Source organism: Prorops nasuta, unplaced genomic scaffold (assembly GCF_024137725.1).
Source record: "Prorops nasuta isolate Cenicafe-Biocafe unplaced genomic scaffold, Cenicafe_Pnas_1.2 PNAS00021, whole genome shotgun sequence".
NCBI classification, from domain to species: Eukaryota; Metazoa; Arthropoda; class Insecta; order Hymenoptera; family Bethylidae; genus Prorops; species Prorops nasuta.
Window position 1 is genome coordinate 3,051,053 of NW_027116818.1, and position 19,986 is coordinate 3,071,038.

At 33.8% G+C, this 19,986-nt stretch overlaps 1 protein-coding gene across 1 annotated transcript in view; it reads right to left on the minus strand.

Annotated features, from left to right (window-relative positions):
• Positions 1-171: 171 nt before the first annotated feature.
• The window catches only part of sls (sallimus), a 101,615-nt gene continuing 81,800 nt past the window's right edge, over positions 172-19,986 (minus strand). Inside the window, exons 55-75 of the mRNA XM_066739629.1 lie at positions 11,377-19,867; positions 10,612-10,659; positions 10,418-10,531; positions 10,171-10,323; positions 9,612-9,975; positions 8,597-8,912; positions 8,155-8,443; positions 7,524-7,656; positions 7,017-7,453; positions 6,629-6,898; positions 6,131-6,512; positions 5,450-5,604; positions 5,055-5,345; positions 4,627-4,929; positions 4,322-4,476; positions 4,093-4,243; positions 3,484-3,561; positions 3,277-3,381; positions 2,433-2,630; positions 1,813-2,118; positions 172-1,517 (exon numbers count right to left, since the gene is read on the minus strand). Of these exons, the coding sequence (XP_066595726.1) occupies positions 1,315-1,517; positions 1,813-2,118; positions 2,433-2,630; positions 3,277-3,381; positions 3,484-3,561; positions 4,093-4,243; positions 4,322-4,476; positions 4,627-4,929; positions 5,055-5,345; positions 5,450-5,604; positions 6,131-6,512; positions 6,629-6,898; positions 7,017-7,453; positions 7,524-7,656; positions 8,155-8,443; positions 8,597-8,912; positions 9,612-9,975; positions 10,171-10,323; positions 10,418-10,531; positions 10,612-10,659; positions 11,377-19,867 (12,942 nt within the window). The 3' untranslated portion in view covers positions 172-1,314. The remainder of the gene's footprint in view (positions 1,518-1,812; positions 2,119-2,432; positions 2,631-3,276; positions 3,382-3,483; positions 3,562-4,092; positions 4,244-4,321; positions 4,477-4,626; positions 4,930-5,054; positions 5,346-5,449; positions 5,605-6,130; positions 6,513-6,628; positions 6,899-7,016; positions 7,454-7,523; positions 7,657-8,154; positions 8,444-8,596; positions 8,913-9,611; positions 9,976-10,170; positions 10,324-10,417; positions 10,532-10,611; positions 10,660-11,376; positions 19,868-19,986) is intronic.

Consider the following 19,986-nt stretch of genomic DNA (forward strand, 5'->3'; position numbering starts at 1 on the left):
TCGTTGGTACATTTTGGATGTTATTTTACACCTATATTTTTGTCTCGCTATAGTATTATACCAACCAAGCGTGGCATATTTTCTTCTTTCTAGTCTTCTTAATCAATGGATTGTCATATAATTATAACGGTAATGATAATAAGTATGGGTAATATTATTATAATAGATAAATATTATATATTATATATATTGCGAATAAATACTAAAAGTAATTCACGCAACTCAACCTCACTTTTCATTCATATTTATAAACACCACTTGTATGGGGCTTCAGTGTTTGCTTATAATAAACATTATGGACTCGATAGGGAGCAAACTCTTTTATCACATATATTTGATTGATTACACTGGTCAACAAAAATTTTACCTGAAAGATGAAATCAAGTGTTTCTTATGGATCATATTTAATTATAAAAACGAATCTGACATTGAATGTTCTTTAATACGTACAAATTCTGCAAAATTTAAGTAAATAGTTGAAAACTTGTTATTTACCAATTTAAAGAACTTTGTCTAATTAGTAATTTTATATTAATTAATTTTGACTGTGGCCTTATATATTACCATTATTCACTTTTGAAAAGTCTTCTCCCTCTACAGTGTTGCCTGGAGGAAAAATCTAAAGACATGAGTTTCTCTCTGACAAAATATACAATATAGTACACTTCAATTTTAATTAGTGTAAAAAGATAAAATGTATTTATTGACCAACGTTATCGGTATAGGGTGATTTAATTAACATATATAGAAGAAAATAAAGAATAAAATTTGCAAATCTTTAAAAACCTCAAGACACTCTCGAGGATTAAACAAAGTATTTTGCATAAGTATTTTGCAGTAAATTTGTATGTTAAGTCATTAAGTTTCTCTTATTTTGATAGATCAAAAAGTATTTTAGAAATTAAGTCCAAAGCGAAAGTGAGTAATTAGAGTACATTAACATTGACTAGATTTTACACTCATTCAGTTGTTTTTCTGATCTTGAGATGAGATATTATATTAAATCAAGCAAAGTGCTATTGTTTAATAGAAATCGCAATCAATATCACAATAATATTAAATATATAGCTCTGTATGGTGCGCATTTAGAATAATCAATCGATATACAAAGTCAAAATCGAAATTATTTACAGCATTTTAATTATATTTATCTCATCCTTAATTTCGTGGTTACGAAAATAATGTATTTTTCATTAGATATCGTGGGCTAACCAAGTCTGTTTATAACGAAATATTATTGCACTTGCACAATTAAGTTCCTTTTTATATTATTAAATAGTATATAGGGACCAAATCCCTTCATTTGTAAAAATATTACTCAAAAAGTTTTTTGGCATAATGCCAAATGCGGAAAAAGTATTCATCTTTTCTAAGTAGGCGTGCCCTTGCATAAGAATGAATATCAGCATCCATATTATGTTCTCTTAGCCAGGAGCTTGTGTTTTCAGTGCTAAAGCTGACGGATGCTGTCTCTCCTTTATCCATGGCTTCTGCTATTGGCTCGACCGTAGCTAATTCTATAACAAACATCAAAGTACCCAATTAATTAAGAGTTGAGGCTGTGCACGTATATATCAAACTATATAAAATTAAACAAGTTTAATATTCCCTATTGCATGCACCATAAACATACTTTTGTTAGACTTAATTATTTTTAAAATTTAATAATGTCAAGCTGATAAAATCTACTCAATCTTACATTCTCATATTAGATGCTATTAAATTTTTAAAGATTATTTTATATAAATTTAGAAAATTAAAATGAAAGAAAATGATGAGTTATTATTACTATTATACGTTAGTTTTCTATACCTGAAGCGGGTACGATCTTGAAAGGCTCGTCAGATTCTAAAGGATCGCTAAGACCAACTTCATTTCTAGCAAATATCCTGAAGAGGTAACTATGACCCTCTTGAAGATCCCTGATGTTAAGTTTTTGAATATCGCCATTTACACGTCCCACCTCCATCCACATAGTTTTTCGAGCATCTCTAATGGCAATTTTGTAACCTTCGATTGGTGATCCACCGTCAGATTCTGGTTTGCCCCATGCAATGACCACAGTGTTGGCGGCCACTTGTCTGATCTCCAACGGAGCAGTTGGTGCAGATGGGACAGCTTAAAAAAAAAGGAAAATGTCACATCCCTAAAACTTCGATTTTACTTTATATTTTTTCATTCTTTGAATATCTTTATTGATAGCAAAAAAAATTTAATAATTTTTCATTCCAATTTTAGAATCCTATGGTATTTTTAAAAATTCAGTTTATTTTAAATTTATTATTTCTAGATATCAGAGTTTTTTTAACAATAAAGCTACCATTTAGTGATCGAATAATTTTTTTAAAATAAAAACACACGTATGTAAAAAAAATTATCGGCACGTTCAGTGTTAAACTTTTCACGTAGAATATTTAATTTAAAATACTTACTGGAATGAGTCATAAGAGTCACCATTTCTGATGTAGCAGGTAAACTAAGTCCTACGATATTTTCTGCAAATATCCTGAAGACGAATTCGCTTTCTTTTAAATTCTGCAAGCAGTATTCAGTTGTCGTGGCATCGAGAGTAACGACCTTTGTCCATCGTGAACCTTTTCCAATCAATGGTCTCTTCTCTATCACGTAGCCTGTCGTATTGGCAAAATTGCAAGTAAAATATTAAAAAGCATGAAAATCACAAGTATCATACGTTGTATCTTAAAATTGTTGTTTTAAAAACTAAGCATGAGTTATGTTTTTAGAGCAAACAGAATGTTACAGTTATATGACTTTACTGATAACTTTTATTGTTCGTTTTATTTACTTATTCTTCGAAATGACAAAATTTATGTCTGCTTCAAACAAATATTTAGTTTTTATTAGAAAATAAAACTACCATGAAATGAATAACACAATCCATAATCCAATTTCGACTCTAATATTAATTTTAGCTTTTACAAACATTAAAACAATTTGATTCAAATATTCAATTTTAAATATATGACTGAAGTTTGTATTTTTGGAATAATTATAATTTCTATTCAAACTACATACTAATTTATTCAGGGTACCACCATTATCTCGTAGTCAAGGATATTTATGTACCTTATTCAAATGTGTATTAAACTAATAACTCTGAAATCGAAATTATGATTCTAAAATGTCATTTCATTTTGTTTTTATAGATTTTTTAATATTTGTTAATATACGACCTAATTAAAATATGCCGGATCATTTTCAAATGTAATTATAAACTTTAACTAAAAGGAAAAATAAAAATAATAATAAATTTACCTGTTAAATCTGATCCTCCATTGCTCGCTGGTGGTGACCACGTAAGAGTAACGCTCTTACTTGTCACGTTTGTTGCTTGAACGTTAAGCGGACAGGATGGTGGTGCTATAAAATATAATATTATTTAAGATCACACACGATACTATAAATTAAGAATACCAATAATGCATCGAGAGCCAAAATATCACACAATACTCGAATACTTACTTTTACTTATAATAGTTTTAGTTGTGGGAAATATCCCTAGCAAAGCGTACATCGTGCCATTTGTCATTTTTGTTATTTCTAAGCAAATGTTTAATAGCGTTAAATTAGTAAATCTTTTTAAAAAAATTATAAGCTGCTGAAGCTCCATACACACAAGTTTCTATTATGTTAAAATATATAATATTCAAATTAATTAATATATTTTATATACTTTAAAGAACTGCTCTCACTTTAATTAGAACAACGTCTAAAAAAGCTATATTATTTTGACACTGTTCAAGTAATTAGTAGAATAGAAGCAATTATCATAGGCGTGATAAAAATTTGTTTCTGCTAATAGATTTGTGAAAACGCTGTCTTAATTTTAACTTTTCTACTTATAATTTTGTCTTTTAACGATTCAATTTTTTTTTATATAATTCAGCTGTTTAAGTTATTGCTTATTTATGAAAGGGCCAAAATAACACAATGTACTTTTATTTTGAAATATTATCAAAGAAAAGATTATAAGTAGAAAAACACAATTTTTATCAAAAAAACTAAGAATTATAATAAAAAGTTATTTATATTTAAAATGATTTTAATCGCAAAAAAATAAAAAATACTTACTCGGTCTTTTACCAACAATAATTGGTTCATCTGTTATAAATGGTAAGCCTACTCCGGCATCATTTTTCGCAGTTATTCTAAAATCGTACGCCGTGTCTGTTGTTAAGTTTGATATTAACATGTGTGTTACATTTCCTTTTGTACTGCCAATCTGTAAAAAAAATATTTTATTAATTAAATAATGAATCAATCAAATAATAAAAAGTGAAAAATATATTCCAATTTTTACATTGTTCCAAGTAGTTTTTGAGGATTCTTTGATCTCTACAAAATAGTCTGTGATGGATGATCCACCATCATTTCTGGGTGGTTGCCATTTTATACTGAAGGAAGTCTTTGTCATACCGGAAATTTCCAGTGGGCCTTCAGGAGGTCCAGGTTTATCTGATAAATAAAAAAACTCTTTAATACTGTACTTTTCTAAATTATATACACTTATATACATATATTCTTGCTATACTTTAAGTAACTTTCTTCATTATCATTTTATTTCAATACACACGTACTTATACTAAATATGTACAATGCACTCACCGAAAGAATATATTAATGTAACAGGTTCAGATTCCAAAGGTTCTGAATCCCCTACAGGATTTCTAGCTATTATTCGGAATATGTATTCAGTATCCTGCTGAAGCTCTCGGACACACAAAGTCTCAATATCTTTGTGAACTTCAGTTATTGATGTCCAGATCTTGTTTTTACTTTCACACTTTTCAACAATGTAGCAATTTAATTCAATGCCACCATCATCGAGTGGTGGTTTCCATTCTATAGTAACTGAGTCTTGTCTAATTTCTTTTGTTATTACTGGACCTTCTGGCTTCGCAGGTTTTCCTGAAAAATAAATTATTTATCATTATATGATCGTTTCTTTAAATTGACACATAAAATTAAGTTTCAGTTATTTCTTTACTGTTCAAGTGTATCCTACTGAATAAATATTTTTTAGTTTGACTTACGAGCAATGACGACAGTGATAGTAACGCTATCTTCACCAGCCGGATTGGTCAGTCTCAAGAAATAGTCACCGATATCTTCTTCTTTTACTTTTTTAATATGTAGGATGGCTGATTCTTCAGTAACGGTTGGAATTATACGTTTTGATTTAGTGACTACACGACCATTTACAGTCCATTCAGCCTCTGGTTCTGGAATAGCTGAGAATTTCACTGTAACATCAATGCTATCATCTGGTTTCACTTTGTAGGATTTAGGAGTATCTGGGTCTATCCTCGGTGGTTCTTCAACGTCTACATAAATCATAAGTTTTATTAATATATATTATTTCTATTTATATAATTAATATACATTGGTTCTTTTTCGTAAAACATTAATATTAATAAAGCGTTTATACCTTTGACTCTTAATTTCGATGATGTTTTGATATTTGCAACGATGGCAGTATACTCTGCAATATCTTCCGGAGAGCAATTCTTTACAACTAATTTTTTTATTGGACCATTATCTATTATTATGTATTTTGGTGAATCTTTTAGTACTTGATCTTTCCTATAATATAAATAATATCATGTAAATATATTAATTTTTCATATGTTTTTAAAAATCGAGTGTCTCAAGTATAGCAGTGCCTCATGACACGTGGCAATGAGATCATACCTTATATAGCTTACTTTTACTACTTAGTGCAAGAATCTACCGAGACTCCTGATAATGTAGCGAACGGTATCGATACAATTATAAGTTTATAGTTCTTAAGGGAAATCTGTATATCGACATTACAGAGCGAAAATCTAATTTTTTTCTTCATAATATAAATATACTTTTTAAATTATATTATACATTTGAAAAAACAATATATAGTTTTTCAGCTAATTTTTATATATTTTTACACGTATTATAATAAATTTTTTAATTATTCTTTCGATTTTATATTTCATCAATGGGAGACACAAGTGAATTAAAAGATTTGATCATTAAAAACTTGATATAAAAATTCATTGAAGAAAACGATAGAAATTATAATAGTTTATAAGATGCTTTAATTTATTAAAAAGAAGGAATGTTTAAAATATACCTTAGCCATTTCACTGGCACATCCGGTTTCGATACTTCGATTTCAAACACTGCATCCCCGTAGAGACGCACGCTTGTAATATCTGGTAATTTTCTAACGAAGTCAATTTCTGGTTCCAAAACGTTCAATTTGGCAGAAGATGTTTGCTTGCCAACTTGACAGGAGTAAAGTCCAGAATCATCAATTTCAGAATCGTAAATTTTCAATTTCTGTCTTTTGCCATCGATTGAAAGTTGAACATGTTCAGAAAATTGCAATTCTTGTCCATCTTTAAACCAACGTACCAGAGCATCACCTTTAGTGAGTTCAATATCAAATATTGCTTTTTCACCTTTGACTATTGTTACATCCTTCATCTTTGTTATTATCTCTGGTGGCAATTCTGATAAGATTGATGAAAAAAAAATTAAAATCCATAAATATTGTTATATTAAATAATTTATTATTTATTTTCAAGGATTAGCTATAGGTAATTGAACATAAAGGATAATTACGTACCTATTACAGTAACGTCAGCGGTGCATTCTTGGTTTAATAAAGTACAAGAGTACTCTCCTTCATCATGGACAGATGTGCTCCTAATGAGTAGTTTTCTGACAGTACCTTCTTTAACAAATTTGATTTTCTCTGGACTTGGTTTCAATATATTTCCGTCCTTCTTCCATGAAACATCTGCAGTCTTTGATGTAATTTCGACTTCTAAAATTGCAATATCACGTTCCTTCACTTCACAGTCCTGTAATTTCTTAACGAACTCTGGCGTGGTGGCTAAAATTAAATGAATTTGATAAATAAGGGATTTTTAAACTGCTAAACTATCTTTAGCTACAGTGGACCTATTTTTAATAAGTCGATAATACAATAGTAATTAAATAATGTAAATTACCTCTAACAGTAACTTTGCTAGAAGTAGTTTGTTTCTTTACAGTACACTTGTACGTTCCTTTATCTGTAGGACTAACTTTCTTGATGACCAATTTGTGCACGTGACCTTCCTGAATGATTTCACGGTGATCCATACCACTAACTTCTTTATTATTGTGCCACCAGGTTGTAGATACTGTATGAGACGTTTCACACTCCAATTCCAAAGTTTTGTATTCATCAATGTTCACCTCCTCTGGAAGCTGCTTCGTGAACGTTACTTTTTCTACGTCCACTGTGACCTTGGCTCCATGGGATGCTTTTCCTACAGGATTACTCGCAGTACATTTATAGTCTCCGGCATCTACTTCAGAATTTGCATCCTTGATCTCTAATACGATATTTTCTCCATCATAGCTTTGAATAATGTTGGGTGATTTTTCCAATGGCTTATTGTTTCTATGGAAAAAAATATTGATTGTAAAAATTCAGTTTTAAGACTTTGTTATTATATTATTGTAATCCTTACCTTAACCACGTGACTTCTGGTACAGGATTTCCTGTTACTTTAGCTACTAACTTGAAGGTAGAGTTTTCAGGAACAGTTAATTCTTGGAACCTTTCAGTGAACAATGGTGGTTCTGCTCCTCCAGGCGGCATTTCTACAAATTGAAAAATTGTTTATTGTTTCGTTTAGAGTGTAATATTTCAAAAATTATATTTAACAACAGAATAAAAATAGCTTTTAATAATAGATTAAAGCACGTGAGTAGCATACCAGTATATGAATGGCTTTTGTGTTCCGCACTGTGATGCTTGAAGGCAATATTCAGTTTTGGTGATAAGCATACTGAAATGTGCATTAGTAAGGTCATTAGCATAGTTAGTATAAGCTTTGTTTAAACATTCACTTGGCACTTCATTTGGAATAAATCTTTTATACTGTAGAAGTACAAAATCCTCGTTTTTCATATATTTATATAATTAGATTCTTTATAAAAAAAGAATTAATATTATAACAATTAAGATGTTCTTAATTGAAATATTAATTTATTTTAATTCACAAGCAATTTATGTATTAGGTCAATAAAGCAATAAACAGATGAAATAATAAAGAAAAGAAAGTATTGCATTATTTTTTAAATGAAAGTAATACATACTTTCAACAGTTAATGTTGCTCGAGTTTCAGCTTTGCCAAGATCGTTTGTAGCTACTATGCTGTATTCTCCGCTGTCCTTTATTTGGGGTTGTATCAGAGTTAACGTGTTAACATGTTCTTCTTGCTTTGGTTTAAGTTTTTCGATAGGTTTGCCATCCTTGTACCACGTTATGGTTGGTAGTGGATTACCAATAATTTGACTCGATAATACCACTGTCTCCCCTTCTCTGATAGCAAATGGCTGGAGAGGCTCCAAAATCTCTGGTGGTTCGCGATCACTGGTCTTTACCTAAAATATTTTTATTTAATTTATTTATTGTATAAATCTTGAAGCTCTTAATAAAATATATAAGAAAAATAGAGTTATGTGTGTTTTTTTTATAAATATTTGTCATATGCTTTTTTAAATGTCACATTTCTAATATTTTATCATTACACATACTTTGACTGGAATTTCTATGGAAGCTTCGCCTTCCCGATTTTGTGCGACTATTTTGTATTGTCCTTCTTGCTTCTTCTTGATCTTAGTTATCTTCACAACGCTGCTGTACATATGCATATCGCTTTCCGTAACAACGACAACATTTTCTTTACTGGTGACCGGTTTGCCTTCATAATACCATGTTATTTCTGGTTCTGGTACTGCTACAAGACGACACTCGAAAGTTACATCTTCGTCTTCCTTCACGTATTTAGCCTTTGGTTTGCGAGAGAATGTTGGTGGTATTCCCTCGAGAATATCAGCTAGCGACGACTCTCTAAAATAATAACGCAAATTAGAAATTACTTGATAGAAGTTAGAAATATTGTTTTTATTAATTTAATTATTCCATGATAAATTTAATGCGAGTAACAAGAGTAGTTTAAAATAATTTAATATGTAAGTTGTGGCAGGCTAACGCGTTTTAAATTTAGAAGTTTAAATAGTGTAAGACACGTTTTAAGATAAAAATTCTATTTAAATTTGTTGGCTAAAATCGCGATAGGGGTTTCTCATTCATGAAAGCAGTAGGACTATTAACGCTAAAATTCAGTACAAGGAATTGATTACTACAGAGATGATAAAACATAGTCCCATATAATTAAACTGAAATAAGAGCTTGAAATTCAGTTTAGCATTTACTTAAAATGAAGACGAGTTAAGTATTACGTTGAAGGTTAAAGTAAGAAAAGTTAAATTTTACTAGGGTATAGCGTTAACTTTTTCGAGCCTAGCTGATTTCTTCAGAAGCAGCAGCATTTTTCTGCTTATTCAAATTTATTTGGGTGTGAGACAGTGCTCGACGGGTGATATGTCTGCTTCAATCCTTACTTATTTAAAAGTTAATTGCTTTTGAAATAATTGGAAAACGGATTCTAAATCTGGATGATCATAGGAATTACACCGCCAAAGAAATTGTACGGTTAATGTTATATTCTGTATTATTGTTAAGTTTCATTTTAGGTAATATGCGTACCTTGAGAGGCTCTTTCTGGATAAACCAGTAAAATCTGATCCATGATCAGACAAAGGAGCCTCGACAATTAATTCTGTCGTGCTGGAGGCAAATCCAGCTGCGTTCTTGGCAACACACGTAAACGTTCCAGCATCTTCAGGGAATACTTCTCTGATAATTAATGTGGCAACATTATCATCATCATAATACATATGGAAGTCCTGCGATGGTTTGATAATTGCAGTCTGCCTGAACCATGTTATCTGTGGCCTAGGTACACCCTCCACTTGACATTCAAACTGTACTGTAAAACCATCGGGTGTATGTATAGGCTGAAGTTTTTCAATGAATTTCGGAGCTGATGATTTTTCTCCTGGACCAGGTTCTATAATAAAAAATTTTTTTGAATTTTTGTAATAATACTAATCATGGTTATAATTTTATTATTATGAGTCATTCTTGATGAACCTTGGTGATTTCCATAATATTATACTCGAAAAGTTGTAATTTTTATACGAATGTTTTTTAATAACATGAAAAATATAATTATAATTAAGGACAATAAGAAACTGTTTCTTACTTTCAAAAACAGGCAGCTTATCAATCTTTTCGTGTAGTTTACGCTGCAAGTAGATAGTGTAATGAACTTCATCTAGTAGATATTGAGCTGGTACCCAGCCTTTCTCTTCTGTAAGATGCTTTTTGACAAACCACCAGTCCTGATTTGTATGATCTGTTATAAACAATGTAATATTTTTATTAATTAAATAACAGCATTTTAAATCTTAATTTTTGTACAATTATATTGTGTGTATCTTATTATTTACCAATAACGTAAACTCTCTCTCCTTCTACAAGATTAATAGCTTCATCAGTCTCGGCCACATAAGAGCAAATTGAGAATAATGTGTCTCCGTCACGAATGACGTATTCAACCTCATCTAAAGAATAGATTCAGTTAATTATCCATTTATAGTAAAGAACGTGTGCTTACTCGATTAATTAGGCATAATAGCTTTACCTTCTTCAGATATGTCCTCCTCTCTAGTAATACTAAGAGTAGCCTCTTCTGAAAATTAGATATTAAATTTTTATATTAATGACGTGTTAACAAAAAACCAATTCTAAAAACCAACAACGGTAAACATGTAGATTATTAGTTCTTCAGTTTTACATAGGTATACGCATTTACTTATTTAAGTTTCTTAGAGACAATTTTATGTGAGTTATATAATTAATTAATTTTTTTTCTTACACGCATAAACTGAAAATACAGTTTTTCATGTGTTTTAAGAGATGAATATGACTCTTTGCTGATTAGAGGAAAGAAAGTAAGTCAAGCGAGGAGAAAAGTAGTTTAACGGGGGAAAAGAATCGAACAGGGATAAAGTAAATCATTTTCATCCCGCCGAAATATGCATAAAAAACTATACTTCCCCTTACTCGTTATGAAAAATAGTATGGTAACCATAGGAAGGAATTGATTACCACAGACGAGGCGTGAAGTTTGGATATACTCAGTTACGTTAGTAACATTCGACCTGTCATACAAACGTTACCCTCGTCAGCAATTGATTACTTTCTTCCTTTAATTAACAATGTCCTATATGTGTTAAATATATAACTTTAATTTAATGCCGGTATGCTTTTCACTTGCAGCGAAGTAGTGCACGGATAAGTGAATGGATTCAGGTATTATGTACTTACTATTTCATGACAAATACAGATATGAGTTTGAATTTTAAAGCTGAAAGCATGATATAAAATATGAAAATTTGTAGCGAACCTTCATCGTATGTTGATAAACGTCTCTTCTTCTTTAATTTTAATGCTAAAGATTCATCGATTTCTTCAATTGAATATTTTCTCTCGCGTATTAATTTCAGATTTACGTCATCCTCGTCAATTTCTTCAATCGAATAAGGTTTAGGTTCCTGGCGTTTCCTTCTTCTTCTTAACGGCAGATTTTGCTCGTCTATTTCCAATTCCTCCATACTATATTCATTTCTAGTTTCTTCGTCAGATTCATCAATAATTTCTTCTATGGTTGGTCCTAGTCCATCATCAATTTCTTGTATAATCTTAATGGTTTCTTCTCCTGTTTCCTCGGAATAAGTAAGTGGCTTTTTCTTTGATTTCAGACGTATTTTACCCGACATGGTAATATCTTCTTCTTCATAAGTATTTAAAGAAATTTTGAATTCTTGTTCAACATCTTCTTTCGTTTTCGTACTCCGTGGTTTAAACGTAACTGTTTCTACTTCTGTAACTTCATTGATATCGGGTCTCGGTTTCTTTTTGGGTCGTAATTTACGAAGGGTTACATCTTCATATATTTCTTCAATAGGTTTGGGAGCTTTCTTCGGTGGTTTTCGTTTAAATGTAAATTCTTCGATCTCTTCCTCTACTGGAATCTGTTCGACAACTTCTACGGGCTTTTCCTCTTCTACTACCACCGGTTTTTTAATAGTAACTTCATCAGCTGCTTCTTCGACTACAGGCTTCTTTTTCGGTTTTTTCTTCAATTTGACTTCTTCAGTAATTTCCTCTGTAGGCTTTTCTTCTTCTACAGGTGTAGGCTTTTTGATAGTGACTTCTTCTACAGTCTCATCAACAGGTTTCTTCTTTGGCTTCTTTTTTATTGTCACTTCCTCCACAACTTCCTCTATAATCTTTTCATCTTCTACTACCACCGGTTTTTTAATAGTAACTTCATCAGCTGCTTCTTCGACTACAGGCTTCTTTTTCGGTTTTTTCTTCAATTTGACTTCCTCAGTAATTTCCTCTGTAGGCTTATCTTCTTCTACAGGTGTAGGCTTTTTGATAGTGACTTCTTCTGCTGTCTCATCAACTGATTTCTTCTTTGGCTTCTTTTTCAGTGTCACTTCCTCCACCACTTCCTCTACAATCTTTTCATCTTCTACTACCACCGGTTTTTTAATAGTAACTTCATCAGCTGCTTCTTCGACTACAGGCTTCTTTTTCGGTTTTTTCTTTAATTTGACCTCTTCAGTAATTTCCTCTATAGGCTTTTCATCTTCAACAGGTGTAGGCTTTTTGATAGTGACTTCTTCTGCTGTCTCATCGACTGATTTTTTCTTTGGCTTCTTTTTCAGTGTCACTTCCTCCACCACTTCCTCTACAATCTTTTCATCTTCTACTACCACCGGTTTTTTAATAGTAACTTCATCAGCTGCTTCTTCGACTACAGGCTTCTTTTTCGGCTTTTTCTTCAATTTGACTTCCTCAGTAATTTCTTCTGTAGGCTTATCTTCTTCTACAGGTGTAGGCTTTTTGATAGTGACTTCTTCTGCTGTCTCATCGACTGATTTTTTCTTTGGCTTCTTTTTCAGTGTCACTTCCTCCACCACTTCCTCTACAATCTTTTCATCTTCTACTACCACCGGTTTTTTAATAGTAACTTCATCAGCTGCTTCTTCGACTACAGGCTTCTTTTTCGGCTTTTTCTTCAATTTGACTTCCTCAGTAATTTCTTCTGTAGGCTTATCTTCTTCTACAGGTGTAGGCTTTTTGATAGTGACTTCTTCTGCTGTCTCATCAACTGATTTCTTCTTTGGCTTCTTTTTCAGTGTCACTTCCTCCACCACTTCCTCTACAATCTTTTCATCTTCTACTACCACCGGTTTTTTAATAGTAACTTCATCAGCTGCTTCTTCGACTACAGGCTTCTTTTTCGGTTTTTTCTTTAATTTGACCTCTTCAGTAATTTCCTCTATAGGCTTTTCATCTTCAACAGGTGTAGGCTTTTTGATAGTGACTTCTTCTGCTGTCTCATCGACTGATTTTTTCTTTGGCTTCTTTTTCAGTGTCACTTCCTCCACCACTTCCTCTACAATCTTTTCATCTTCTACTACCACCGGTTTTTTAATAGTAACTTCATCAGCTGCTTCTTCGACTACAGGCTTCTTTTTCGGTTTTTTCTTTAATTTGACCTCTTCAGTAATTTCCTCTATAGGCTTTTCATCTTCAACAGGTGTAGGCTTTTTGATAGTGACTTCTTCTGCTGTCTCATCGACTGATTTTTTCTTTGGCTTCTTTTTCAGTGTCACTTCCTCCACCACTTCCTCTACAATCTTTTCATCTTCTACTACCACCGGTTTTTTAATAGTAACTTCATCAGCTGCTTCTTCGACTACAGGCTTCTTTATCGGTTTTTTCTTCAATTTGACCTCTTCAGTAATTTGTTCTATAGGCTTTTCATCTTCAACAGGTGTAGGCTTTTTGATAGTGACTTCTTCTGCTGTCTCATCGACTGATTTTTTCTTTGGCTCCTTTTTCAGTGTCACTTCCTCCACCACTTCCTCTACAATCTTTTCATCTTCTACTACCGTCGGTGTTTTAATAGTAACTTCATCAGCTGCTTCTTCGACTACAGGTTTCTTTTTCGGTTTTTTCGTCAATTTGACCTCTTCAGTAATTTCCTCTGTAGGCTTTCCTTCTTCTACAGGTGTATGCTTCTTGATAGTGACTTCTTCTGCTGTGTCATCAACTGATTTTTTCTTTGGCTTCTTTTTCAGTGTTACTTCCTCCACCACTTCCTCTACAATCTTTTCATCTTCTACAACCGTCGGTTTTTTGACAGTAACTTCATCAGCTGCTTCTTCGACTACAGGCTTCTTTTTCGGTTTTCTCTTTAATTCTACTTCTTCAGTAATTTCTTCTGTAGGCTTTTCTTCCTCTATAGGTGTAGGCTTTTTGATTGTGACTTCTGATGCTGATTCATCAACTGATTTCTTTGTTGGCTTCTTTTTCAGTGTCACTTCCTCCACCACTTCCTCTACAATCTTTTCATCCTCCATCACCGTCGGTTTTTTAATAGTAACTTTATCAGCTGCTTCTTCGACTATAGGCTTCTTTTTCGGTTTTCTCTTTAATTCTACTTCTTCAGTAATTTCTTCTGTAGGCTTTTCTTCTTCTACAGGTGTAGGCTTTTTGATAGTGACTTCTTCTGCTGTCTCATCAACTGGCTTCTTCGTAGGTTTCTTTTTTATTATCACTTCTTCAACAACTTCCGTGGGTTTCTCTTCTTCAACATCCGTTGGTTTTTCTTTGATAATCTTAGGCTTTTTCTTACGTTTGATAGCTACCTCTTCTATTTCTTTTTCCGGTCCTTCTGTAGTGGATATTTCCAATGACGGATACTCTATAGACCCTTCATCTTCAGGTTTATCTTTTTTCCATCCCTTTAACGTTAAAGATTCCTTATCATCTTCTGGTTTTTTAGACTCAGGTATTCTAAACTTTATATCAGGCTCTGGTTCGGGCTCGGGTAATTGAGGCTTTCCTTTTATTAATGGAATCTGCTCCAAATCTTGGTCTGGTTTCTTTTTCTTCGGTGGTACGTATTTTAAAGGAGTTATTTCAGGTTCTGGTTTTTCAGGTTTTTCATCATCTCCTGGAACGAATTTTTCTAATTCTTGCTTTTCAAAATCGAATGGTGTAAACTCATCACGTTTTATAACTTGCTTAGGCGCTTCTTTCTCTTTTTCTGGTACTATCTCTTCTTCTTCTTGCTTAATAGGCTTCTTAAGGGTATCTTCTTCTTTATCTGGTTTTACTTTTGGAATCTTTGTAAGGGTAACCTTCTCAGGCTCTTCTTTCGCAATCTCCGGTACTTTACCTTTCCCTATAGTCAATTTCTGTGGTATTTCTGTTTTTTCCATTGGTTTCTTTGGTGGTCTTTCGTATATTGTTTTATTTTCTATTTCTTCCAAAGGAACTTTTTTCAACTCTTCAAATTCAAGATCAATCTTTTCTAGCTGTGTAATTTCTTTTTCAGGTAGCTTAGGTAACTTAAATTTCTTTCTTAAAACCTTTTCAGCTTCTTCAGCATTTCGAGATAGGATACCTGCCTGTACTGGATTTTCCTCCATTATGGTGATCTTCGGTATTAGCAATTTTGGGGGATAATCAGTAATTAATGTCATTCTGCTACGAAGCATGATCTTCGGTATCTTAACAGCTTTTGCTTCTGTTTTCTTTTTTTCCGGTGCTTTCTTCAATTTGATGGTAGCAAATTGAACTGTTTCTGTAGGCTCAGAATATTTAAGTTTAATAGGTTTTATTTGTTTCCTTTCTATTTTTTGTGGAGTAAGCTTTTTCAAATTGTCAGGTATTCCTTTTTTCTCCTTCCTCTTCTTCGTAGGTTCCCACTGAATTTTTTCTGGCATTGGTTCTAGAATTGGTCTTTCATATTCAGGCTCAACCCACTCTTCTATTTCAATTTTCTTACTCTCCGGTTTTCTTTTCTTCTTCTTCTTTTTCGGTTCATCCTTAAGCGAAATCTCCTCCAGTTGTTTTTCTTGTGTAGGTGCAACTACAACAGTTACATTTAATACCTCAACCGGCTCGATTTGGTCTTCTATAGATTTACCTTTCTCTTCCTTCGGTTTCTTAACCATGATCTCATCTACTTTCTCCTCAGGATATTCTTCTTCTGCCGGAATTTCTTCCGCAGGTGCCACACCTAGAGTTACGTCTAATACCTCCACAGTTTCCTTCTGATCTTTCACTGGCTTTCCCTTCTCTTTCTTCGGTTTTTTAACCACTATCTCCTCCACTTTCTCCTCAGGATGTTCTTCTTCTGCTGGAATTTCTTCCGCAGGTGCCACACCTAGAGTTATGTCTAATACCTCCACAGTTTCCTTCTGGTCTTTCACTGGCTTCCCCTTCTCTTTCTTCGGTTTTTTAACCACTATCTCCTCCACTTTCTCCTCAGGATGTTCTTCTTCTGCCGGAATTTCTTCCGCAGGTGCCACACCTAGAGTTATGTCTAATACCTCCACAGATTCCTTCTGGTCTTTCACTGGCTTTCCCTTCTCTTTTTTCGGTTTTTTAAGCACTATCTCCTGTACTTGCTCCTCAAGGTGTTCTTCTTCTGCTGGAATTTCTTCTGCAGGGGCAAAACCTAAAGTTACGTCTAATACCTCCACAGTTTCCTTCTGGTCTTTCACTGGTTTTCCTTTCTCTTTCTTTGGTTTCTTAACCACAATTTCTTCTACTTTTTCCTCTGGGTGTTCCTCTTCTGCAGGTATTTCTTCTGCAGGGGCTAAACCTAAAGTTACGCCTAATATCTCTACAGTTTCCTTCTGGCCTTTCACTGGTTTTCCTTTTTCTTTCTTCGGTTTCTTAACCACAATTTCCTCCACTTTCTCCTCTGGATGTTCTTCTTCTGCCGGAATTTCTTCTGCAGGTGCTACGCCTAAAGTTACGTCTAATACCTCCACAGTTTCCTTCTGGTCTTTCACTGGCTTTCCTTTCTCTTTCTTCGGTTTCTTAACCATTATCTCCTCCACTTTCTCCTCAGGATGTTCTTCTTCTGCTGGAATTTCTTCCGCAGGTGCCACACCTAGAGTTATGTCTAATACCTCCACAGTTTCCTTCTGGTCTTTCACTGGCTTCCCCTTCTCTTTCTTCGGTTTTTTAACCACTATCTCCTCCACTTTCTCCTCAGGATGTTCTTCTTCTGCCGGAATTTCTTCCGCAGGTGCCACACCTAGAGTTATGTCTAATACCTCCACAGATTCCTTCTGGTCTTTCACTGGCTTTCCCTTCTCTTTTTTCGGTTTTTTAAGCACTATCTCCTGTACTTGCTCCTCAAGGTGTTCTTCTTCTGCTGGAATTTCTTCTGCAGGGGCAAAACCTAAAGTTACGTCTAATACCTCCACAGTTTCCTTCTGGTCTTTCACTGGTTTTCCTTTCTCTTTCTTTGGTTTCTTAACCACAATTTCTTCTACTTTTTCCTCTGGGTGTTCCTCTTCTGCAGGTATTTCTTCTGCAGGGGCTAAACCTAAAGTTACGCCTAATATCTCTACAGTTTCCTTCTGGCCTTTCACTGGTTTTCCTTTTTCTTTCTTCGGTTTCTTAACCACAATTTCCTCCACTTTCTCCTCTGGATGTTCTTCTTCTGCCGGAATTTCTTCTGCAGGTGCTACGCCTAAAGTTACGTCTAATACCTCCACAGTTTCCTTCTGGTCTTTCACTGGCTTTCCTTTCTCTTTCTTCGGTTTCTTAACCATTATCTCCTCTACTTTCTCCTCAGGATATTCTTCTTCTGCTGGAATTTCTTCCGCAGGTGCTACGCCTAAAGTTACGTCTAATACCTCCACAGTTTCCTTCTGGTCTTTTACTGGTTTTCCTTTTTCTTTCTTCGGTTTCTTAACCACTATCTCCTCTACTTTCTCCTCAGGGTTTTCTTCTTCTGCTGGAATTTCTTCAGCAGGTGCTACGCCTAAAGTTACGTCTAATACCTCCACAGTTTCCTTGTGGTCTTTCACTGGTTTTCCTTTCTCTTTCTTTGGTTTCTTAACCACTATCTCCTCTACTTTCTCCTCAGGATGTTCTTCTTCTGCCGGAATTTCTTCAGCAGGTGCTACACCTAAAGTTACGTCCAATACTTCCACAACTTCCTTCTGGTCTTTCACTGGTTTTCCTTTCTCTTTCTTTGGTTTCTTAACCACAATTTCCTCTATTTTTTCCTCTGGATGTTCCTCCTCTGCAGGTGTTTCTTCTGCAGGGGCTAAACCTAAAGTTACGCCCAATATCTCCACAGTTTCCTTCTTGTCTTGCACTGATTTTCCTTTCTCTTTCTTTGGTTTCTTAACCACAATTTCTTCTACCTTTTCCTCTGGGTGTTCCTCTTCTGCAGGAATTTCTTCTGCAGGGGCTAAACCTACAGTTACGCCTAATTTCTCTACAGTTTCCTTCTGGTCTTTCACTGGTTTTCCTTTCTCTTTCTTTGGTTTCTTAACCACAATTTCTTCTACCTTTTCCTCTGGGTGTTCCTCTTCTGCAGGAATTTCTTCTGCAGGGGCTAAACCTACAGTTACGCCTAATTTCTCTACAGTTTCCTTCTGGTCTTTCACTGGTTTTCCTTTCTCTTTCTTCGGTTTCTTAATCACAATTTCCTCCACTTTCTCCTCTGGATGTTCTTCTTCTGCAGGTATTTCTTCTGCAGGGGCTAAACCTAAAGTTACGCCTAATATCTCTACAGTTTCCTTCTGGTCTTTCACTGGTTTTCCTTTCTCTTTCTTCGGTTTCTTAACCACTATCTCCTCTACTTTCTCCTCAGGGTGTTTTTCTTCTGCTGGAAATTCTTCCGCAGGGGCTAAACCTAAAGTTACGTCCAATACCTGCACAGTTTCCTTCTGGTCTTTCACTGGTTTTCCTTTCTCTTTCTTTGGTTTCTTAACCACAATTTCTTCTATTTTTTCCTCTGGGTGTTCCTCCTCTGCAGATGTTTCTTCTGCAGGGGCTAAACCTAATGTTACGCCTAATATCTCCACAGTTTCCTTCTGGTCTTTCACTGGTTTTCCTTTTTCTTTCTTTGGTTTCTTAACCACTATCTCCTCTACTTTTTCCTCAGGGTGTTCTTCTTCTGCAGGTATTTCTTCTGCAGGGGTTAAACCTAAAGTTACGTCCGATACTTCCACAACTTCTTTCTGATCCTTCACTGGTTTTCCTTTCTCTTTCTTCGGTTTCTTAACCACGATCTCATGAACTTTCTCCTCAAGGTGTTCTTCTTCTGCCGGAGTTACTTCCGCGGGGATTAAACCTAATTTTACGTCCAATATCTTTACAGTTTCCTCCTTATCCTTCACCGGTTTTCCTTTCTCTTTCTTCGGCTTTTTAACAACAATGTCTTCTAGCCTCTCTTCAGCATATTCTTCTTCCTTTGGTTTTCCTTCTGCAGGTACTGTGCCTATTGTTACATCTAATATTTCAATTGATTCTTTTCGCTCCTTTACTGGTTTGCCTTTTTCTTTCTTTGGCTTTTTAATCATAATTTCATCTACTTTTTCCTCAGGATGTACTTCTTCTTCTGGTTTTCCTTCTGCAGGGGACACATCTAAGGATACCTCTAGTATATCGTAAGATTCAGTATGGTCTTTTTTTGGTTTACCTTTTTCTTTCTTCGGTTTTTTAGTTTCTAGTTCGCCTAGTTTTTCTTCGGGATATTCATGTTCTAAACTGTCAGCTATTTGGCTATCTGGTTGCTTTAAATCTATATCGTCAACTATTTCTACAATATCTACATCTTCGATGTTTATATCCTTTTTGCTATCGATTAACTCTTTAGTTTTCCGTTGTTGTACTTTTTGTGAAATAACATCTTCTTTATATTCTTCTATAATATTTGCTATTTTTTCTGTTTTAATTTCAGTTTCATCTATATCAGTTTCTTCTGTAACCGATAACTTCTTTTTCTCAGTAAGTTTTTGCTCCTGAATATCGTGAGTTTCCTTATTTATAATGTCCTGAAATAAAATAATATTATAAAATTGATTTACTTATTATATCATTTTTCAAAATTGAAAATTATTATAGAAATATATAAACACATCTTTTATTTCAACCCTGAAACTATGCACTTTTA